An 8,083-nucleotide genomic window follows, 5' to 3' on the forward strand; every position below is an offset into this window, starting at 1 on the left:
CGCTAAAAGACAACGGATTTTATCCGTTGTCGTATGTCATTTAAAACTCTTGTAACTGACAGTGTTTTTGAAATTGCGTTTTACGACAACGGTTTTAAACAGTTGTCGTAGCTATCATATTGCGACGATTTTTCAAAAGTCGTCACCATCGCTAATTACATACCGTCGCTCAAATTAGCGACGATTTATCTTAAACGGTTGCTAAAATTAGCGACGGTTTTCGACTAAGCCATCGCTAATTAGCGATGGTTTAGAGAAACATCTTCGCTAATTAGCGATGGTTTAGAGAAACATCTTCGCTAATTAGCGATGGTTTAGACATAATTCGTCGTTAATGTTTTCAGTAAAATAAAAAAAAATTACTTTTATAATTTAATGAATCTACCAAAAAACATACAATCTGACTAAGCTAACAATATTCATGATTTTAACTAACACTTAGAAATTTACCAAGAATTGAAGCGAAAAAATTTACCTTAAATCGAAACTAAAATCGTCTAAGAGAGAAAAATTTATTGTAGATATGAAGTAGTGTGGAGGAAATTGGACCAAAAACACGAATATTTATAGACAATTTGCGACGGTTAATCAAAAATCGTCGCTATTAGCGATGGTTTTTGTTTAAACCGTCGTTATTATCTATGGTTTTTGTTTAAACCGTCGCTATTTTACAAATTACGACGGTTTTAATAAAACGTCGCTAAATATTCTCTAAAACCGTCGCTAATTAACAATCGTTCGCTAAAACCGTTGTCTTTTCTCAAAAAAAAAAACACGGTAATCAACAACGGTTAGCTAAAACCATTGTCGTTTGTCCAAAAAACACGCTAATCCACAACTGTTTTCTAAAACCGTTGTTTGTCCAAAAAACACGCTAATCCACAACGGTTTTAACAAAAACCATTGTTGTATGTCCAAAAAATACTCTAATCCACAAGTGTTTTTGTTAAAACCGTTGTTAAAAGTAAAAACACAACGGTTTTTCAATAAAACGGTTGTCTTTTGAGTGTTGTTGAAGGCATATTTCCTTGTAGAGACATCTTTGGGGTCGTGCGTCACACTGGTGATATCTCAGTCCCTCGAGATCAGCCTTACCATTACCCTGCCGCTAAAATTATGCCCAAAAGAGACAGTTTTATCCATTAAATCGGACATCCCTCTTTTTACTATTCACATGGTCAACTAGATCAAACGGTGCAGCTTTAACAACATAATAAGTTCCCAAGAGTTCAACCATCATAATACTTGTGTCAACCTTGCACACTTAAACAAATACTTAGAAAAGGGAATTAAAGTTAATTAAATATATTTCACATATTTTTTTCTACTTCATAAAACACGAGTTCGAAATTTCAGATATAGCATGTGTTTGAACCTCTAAAAACATGATTTTTAGATTTTATTAAATTTGAATAGACAAAAATAAATATTTTGAAAATTAGTAAAAAAAAAATTTTGAAAATGAGTAAAAGTCTATTTGAAACACAAGCTATTGATAAATTATCAAATTGATATATGAACTATTAAAAATAGTTTCATTGGTATATGATCAAGTTATAAAGTCAATTTTACGTTTTGTTTAAATTATTTTTAAGTCTGTTATTATTATTGAATTCAACTAGATACAATTTTTCTTTTCAAAATTATTGTATTGATTAAAATTATAAAAATAAATTTATATTTATTTAAAAATATATTATAATAAATATATCATACTCATTACATAAACATGTTATAAATATTAATTTAAAAAAACACACACACACACATATATATAAACTCAAAAATCATATATGTATTATTTTGTTTAACATAATTTATATTAATTAAAATTATAAGTAAAAACAATGAAATTAATAAAAAAATGTCTAAACTAAATACAAAAAGTTTCGACAAGCAGAATCATACAAGTAGATTCAATGAGCGAAATCAAGTGCTATTGTTTTGTGTTTTTGCCTACACACGCTATCATTTTTTTTCAAAGAGATGTATCTTTTTCATTTCACTGACACATTTTTCTAGATATATGATATATAACTTTCTTCTTATTCATTATTTATTATAATAAAATTTTAATCAATAAAATAATAATGAAAAATTGATTATTCTAGTCTATTTCAAAGTCATAATTTTAAAAATGATCTTTTTTATTGCACATTTTGCATTATGTCTTATTTAATTAAAAAAAAAATCCTAAAATACATTTTTTCTATGAACACACATGTTCCATTTTCGTGATTCATTTGTTTAATTATCTATTTTTCTTTAAGAGTTGATTTAACAGTTGTTCTATTTAATTTAATTTATAATATATTAAATTTTTTAATACTACTTACTTATATCAATAAACATATTTTAATAAAATTATGAATTGTTAGTTTGAATTAGTGCATACGAAACCACCAAGGTTATAATAATATAATTACGATTGTTGCTCATCTAAAATAATATAAACAAAATCACCAATCACCATGATTATGAAACATAATAATTATATCAATGTGAGTTTACACAAATATAAACAAAAATATGATGATCTCAATTAAGTCTCTACTTTATTCCATGCTAACAATTTATGAGTATGCACAACAAACCTTCAAAAAAATAAAATTCATAAAAATGATACTCGACAAAAGAATTATATCAAATTATCACCACTCTATGTCAAAATGCATGAAATTAATAAGATTATTCGAGAAATTGCGAAAATCAAATAAAGAGTTTGAGATAAAGAAATTGATGGTGAATAGAGTTTAAATAATACGTCATATCTATGTAATTTGATATGATAAAAAGACTATTTTGATAAATTAATTTAACTGAAGACTAAAATTGATTATAGTAATTGTGTGAAGTAAAATAATCTTGAAAAATAAAATTTATATTTAGTTGAATTTAAAGAAGATATTGAATTTAATGCTAATTAAACAAAGTGTAACATTGATTTTCTAGTTTGATCTTTTACCAATTAAGCTATTTTCAATTGATTATGCATTAATTTGATAAGTGTAAAATTGATTTTCTAGTTTGATCTTTTACCAATTAAGCTATTTTCATTTGATTATGCATTAATTTGATAATTTATCTTCGAATACCGGAATAACTCTTTTGAAAATAATTAATATGGAAAATGCACGACTCAAATTTGAAAAGTTTATTTGAATTTATTGAAAGTAATTTTTCTTTGTTGCAGATTTATATGAGAGGTAAAAAAAACGTTTACCATCAGTAGTTTTATTTGTGAAACTTCTGAGAAAAAGCCAGTAGTGGTGAAATCGCATGTGACTCCCCACTGCCCTTCGACAAAACCATGTACCCTCCACTCTCCACCAACTAGTGCTTCTATCGTTTCACTTACAAAAGTGCAAGTGCTGGGCAACAAGGTAAAGAAATTTCTCTTTTTCAAAGAAAAAGAGAGAACAAGATTTTGGCCTCTTCTATTTCTTGTTTTTTCTTATGTTTCTGTGTTTTGGCAGAAGTTTTATAATTCAATCTATTGGGTTTATCTTTTTATTGGATTTTCGTTGAATTCCTGCGTGATTTCCGTATAAATTTTGGTTCTTTATGCCTCTATTGTTCTTTTTCTAGTAATGTGGGAAATTTCAACTTTTATTGGATACTCAAGAAGTTAAAAGGAGTAATCTTTGTAGTGTTTTTCTAATGCTCCGTAATAATGTTCACTTTTGTTATTGTTTTTACTTTTCAGTTGGGATTTGGTTTATGGCTTATCATTATATTTGGGGAGTTAATAGCTCTATTTCTTCAGCATGATTGTTGACAGAAATATGATTTTATAATTTTATTTTTTTAAGATTCAAATTAATTTATTATGATGTATTTGAACCATGGTTGTCAAAACATGGATGCATGTGATTCAAGAAGTGGAAGCTAATTAGATAAGTTTTATCCAATACCTAAACTCATATTAGACCAAAACTCCAATACCTTGTACTTGAAACAACATGATCAGCATCATCAGAACATTGATTATTATAGTTTCTTCTTTTGATGTTTCTATTAACCGTGTAGTACTGATGTTTTCTTTAGGCAAAGCTAGCTACAAAAGTCACTTCAAAATGTGGCCCTTGTTGCTTTGGCTGCTAAGCGTGAAAATGTTGTTCCGTAAAATTTTATTTTTGTTCCTTTCATAACAATCTACTTCTATAGGTTCAAGAGCTCATGGGTGGCAAGAGTTCAAAGAGATCGATTTCTGGTCGGTATACATCTTATGTATCCAGTTCAAATTCATTGACACATCAAAGATGTCAACATACTTCACATGCTCAACCGGGTCACAGCTACGAATATCCACATTCAACCTACGGCGGTCCACCACCCCATGAATCTAAAGGAAATCCGGGGAAGTACTTGAGAATAGATGACAACTACAGCAACTTAGATCAGGTAGAACTATGCTGTTAAAATCCCCGTACTGACATAAAATGTTGTGACATTGCTGGTTTGAGAATTTGAATTATTTTCTATTGTTGAGATATGAAACTATCTGTTGCATCATTCAACCATTAGAATGTTGAGTTCTGTAGGTCACTGAGGCCTTAGCACGTGCGGGTCTGGAATCCTCTAACTTAATCATTGGTATTGATTTCACCAAGAGCAATGAGTGGACAGGTATGTCATCTGTGCCCAAAAAAAGTGCTTTTGAAGAATTTACAATGCGGTGTAATTGAAATTCATTAATTTCAGGTGCGAAATCATTTCACCGGAGAAGTTTGCATCACATTGCAGATGAGCAAAATCCTTATGAAGAAGCCATATCAATAATTGGAAGAACACTTTCCAAATTCGATGAAGATAATTTAATTCCTTGTTTTGGTTTCGGAGATGGTGTTTTTCTTTTCAGAACTCTTTTTTTGAACTCTTTTATCACTCTAGAAAATGGAGAACTTACCATTCTTAACATTGACAGCTTCAACACATGACCAAGAAGTATTCAGCTTCTTTCCTGATGGAAGATTTTGTGATGGGTTTGAGGAAGTGTTGACTCGATATAGAGAACTAGTTCCTCAGTTACGACTAGCAGGTTTGAGTTCAATTTCAGCCTTTTTTATTCATGTGCTCGTTTTGGGTGCTCATTTTAAGTTGTCATCTTGTCTCTGTAGGACCAACATCATTTGCTCCTGTCATTGAAATGGCTATAAGTATTGTAGAGCAAAGTGGCGGCCAATACCACGTTTTACTGATTATAGCTGATGGACAGGTAGCATATTATGTAGGACAAGATCAAATGTGTAATTTGATTCTCCGAGACTTCATACATACGCTTATTTGTGTCTATTTTATGCAAGTGTCTAGTTACGTCTGAATGTTTCTACACCTGATATCCATTCATCTCCAGACGTAACTGCCATTGAGAAGTAGATGGCTCACCTTGTAAATCTTTATTTTTCAAGGTTATTTGATTTACAGGTCACAAGAAGTGTTGACACTGATCATGGACAATTAAGTCCTCAAGAAAAGAAAACTGTGGATGCAATAGTCAAAGCAAGGTACTTTCATCCTTGTCTATGGTTCGGTGTCAGATAAATATTTTCTTGTAACTTCTGTGCTAAAATTGTGATCTAAAACTAGCCATTTTTCAACATCCTATTGTTCGACTGCAGTAAGTACCCGTTGTCCATTATATTAGTGGGAGTTGGTGATGGGCCATGGGATATGATGAAAGAATTTGATGATAATATTCCTGCTCGAGCGTTTGACAATTTCCAGGCTAGTTACTTCACCCCATCTCATTGTTTCTTGGTTACAAGTAGAAAATAAAGATATATGTTGCTAAGACCTTAGTCTGATCCCCTCTCATTTCTTGCCTATTTTCTAGTTCGTAAACTTCACAGAAATAATGTCGAAAAACATGGAGCCATCCAGAAAAGAGACCGCGTTTTCACTTGCTGCCTTAATGGAAATACCTTCACAGTATAAAGCCACTCTGGAGCTGAACATTCTTGGGTAAATTGTTTAGCCCGAGTCAATTGCTTTCTTTATTTACTTCCTCTTTCATGAGAATTTATTCATGTTGCAATCTTCTATTTTTCTTTAACTTTTCTGGTTCAGTGCTTCTCGAGTCAAGGACGCAGATAGGGTTCCTCTCCCTCCTCCTCTCTACGGGACAGCTGCTTTTGCCGCATCTAAGCCATCTCGTTCTAGTAGTTTCCAACCAAGTGCACCTTCTTCTACTGGGAATGTTTCAGTTGCTAGTTCCAGCCAATCTATGAACTACACTTCGGATAACCATGTAATATGCTTCTTATTTTCTCTACCAAAAGGATTTCAAACTGCTCTTTACTCTGTTGTGAGTTACCTGCTCTTGTATGATTGTCACTCTTCATAATCTTTCATCTAATTCGATGAGCACATTTAGAAAGTATATCACGGTTCTTGAATGGCTGAAACATTCTGGCTGGGGGAGTTGTTTGTCTTGTCTTCGTAAGCCAAAATCTATTAATTTGGATAGAAACATTTTTTTACATGTTATCCTCTCGTTTGCAATCCATGACGTTGACTCATATATTTGTGGAACAAAAATCTTGCTTTCATAATCTGAAAATTGACGATTTTGCCTGCTTGAGAAATTCTATAATCCAAATACAATTATATAGAATATTTTCTCATAATTTCTTGTCGACCTTTGACAGCTTTGCCCCATCTGCATTACCGACCCAAAGGATATGGCCTTTGGCTGTGGACACCAGGTATAAAAAAACTGCTCGTACTTTACTCATTACTAACATTGAGAGCTAAATTAACTAAATTCTTCGACTCCACATTCGTTCTTCGGTCTCGCCCTATCGCTCCTCTCTTGTCGTCAACAGACATGCTGTGAATGTGCACAAGACCTTTCGTCATGCCCAATCTGCCGACAACCCATTGAGACGAGGATAAAGCTCTACTAGATAGAGCTCTCTCTCTGTGTAAATTCTTCAATCGCTTTTAATCAATCCTCGTACTGGTAATTATACAGCTCATGATCTGGATAGTTGTTTTCAATCAAACATTTTCTTGAAGCGTTCTATCTTATTTTTCTCACAAATAAGAAGTAACACATCCCTTGTCGAACTTGTATCTAACATTAATTATGTAATTGGATTTTACGTTGTTTAATGAATTCTTGCTTGCCTTACATACTTGAACTTTGCCTCATGTTTCTTCCTGCTTGATTCTTGATTCCCCAAAAGAATGACGACTATTTATATAATCATATCAATTCGATTGTGATGATACCAAAAATTGTATATCTTAGAGTTCGGTCTGGTGAGCCAAATACTTCAGTATTCCTTGCAGTTTTAATGCTATCCGAGCAGAGACGTTTTGGTAATGAGGTGATCGATCTGAATATGGCCGAGCTAATTGTGGTCCGGCTGAATCCTGCGCGGATGAACAAACGTTAGAGGGTAACATAATTGTTTTTGGTGTAGTCTTTTTGATGTTTAAGTCAGTTCGGTGATCAAACTTAAGAGTTTAAATATAACAGTATTCGTGTAAGTAATAAGTAAATGAATCAAAGTTCAAAGAATACTTGGTAATTTTAGGGTTGAAACTATGTACATTGTATGTTAAGAATTCTAATATAAATGGTTTTTGATAGGGTAAATTAATGTGAATATGAAATTTTGTTAATATTTTCTTATATCATAAATTAAATAAAATAGCCATGACTTTTGGGGATTCTTCTTTATCACGAAAGATTTGTTCAAAAATGTTATTAAAAAAAGACTTTATTCATTTTCGTTTAGATATCTATCCGATTCCGAGATCTCTTAATCCGAGTGCCCGGTAACCCCGTGTTCGGCTATTTAATAACAATGTGCTAGGATGTCTAGGCTTTACCTGGCAGAAATATTCTCGAGAAGAGAGACATGAGCCGCACCCGGTGTAGGTTATTGAACCTTTCTACCTTGGGCTAATGGTATTTAACATGGACCCTTAGCTTTGATTAATGGGCTACATCACTTATCGGGTTTGTTTAATTCGGATATGGGTTGGCTCGGCTTGTGAGAGTATCAATTTAGCTTCCAGAGGTAATGATTCTAACTCCCACTTAAATTTATATCATGCGATTATTTTGATC

The 8,083-nt window shown here is 32.2% G+C and overlaps 1 protein-coding gene across 2 annotated transcripts; it reads left to right on the forward strand.

Annotated features, from left to right (window-relative positions):
• Positions 1–3,246: 3,246 nt before the first annotated feature.
• LOC142531438 (E3 ubiquitin-protein ligase RGLG2-like) lies at positions 3,247–7,135 on the forward strand. 2 transcript variants are annotated; one of them, XM_075637553.1, is made up of 12 exons: positions 3,247–3,383; positions 4,168–4,404; positions 4,545–4,629; positions 4,705–4,845; positions 4,928–5,041; positions 5,121–5,218; positions 5,428–5,507; positions 5,622–5,727; positions 5,837–5,964; positions 6,070–6,250; positions 6,651–6,707; positions 6,828–7,135. In XM_075637553.1, exons 2-12 carry the CDS (start codon positions 4,180–4,182, stop codon positions 6,906–6,908), a joined length of 1,296 nt encoding a protein of 431 aa, XP_075493668.1. In that variant the 5' UTR covers positions 3,247–3,383; positions 4,168–4,179; the 3' UTR covers positions 6,909–7,135. The 2 variants fall into 2 exon arrangements, with proteins under 2 accessions (XP_075493668.1, XP_075493669.1); XM_075637554.1 differs by lacking the exon at positions 3,247–3,383 and adding an exon at positions 3,406–3,545.
• The last annotated feature ends 948 nt before the right edge of the window (positions 7,136–8,083 follow it).

This window comes from Primulina tabacum, chromosome 17 (assembly GCF_025594145.1).
Source record: "Primulina tabacum isolate GXHZ01 chromosome 17, ASM2559414v2, whole genome shotgun sequence".
Lineage (NCBI taxonomy): Eukaryota > Viridiplantae > Streptophyta > Magnoliopsida > Lamiales > Gesneriaceae > Primulina > Primulina tabacum.

What these genes read in the sequence shown, in the direction of transcription:
- LOC142531438 (XM_075637553.1), top strand. Translation starts at nt 4,180, where the DNA reads ATGGGTGGCAAGAGTTCAAAGAGATCGATTTCTGGTCGGTATACATCT. An exon ending in TTGTTTTGGTTTCGGAGATG is followed by an intron (nt 4,846 to 4,927) that starts GTGTTTTTCTTT and finishes TAACATTGACAG; the next exon opens with CTTCAACACATGACCAAGAA. An exon ending in TCCTCAGTTACGACTAGCAG is followed by an intron (nt 5,042 to 5,120) that starts GTTTGAGTTCAA and finishes TTGTCTCTGTAG; the next exon opens with GACCAACATCATTTGCTCCT.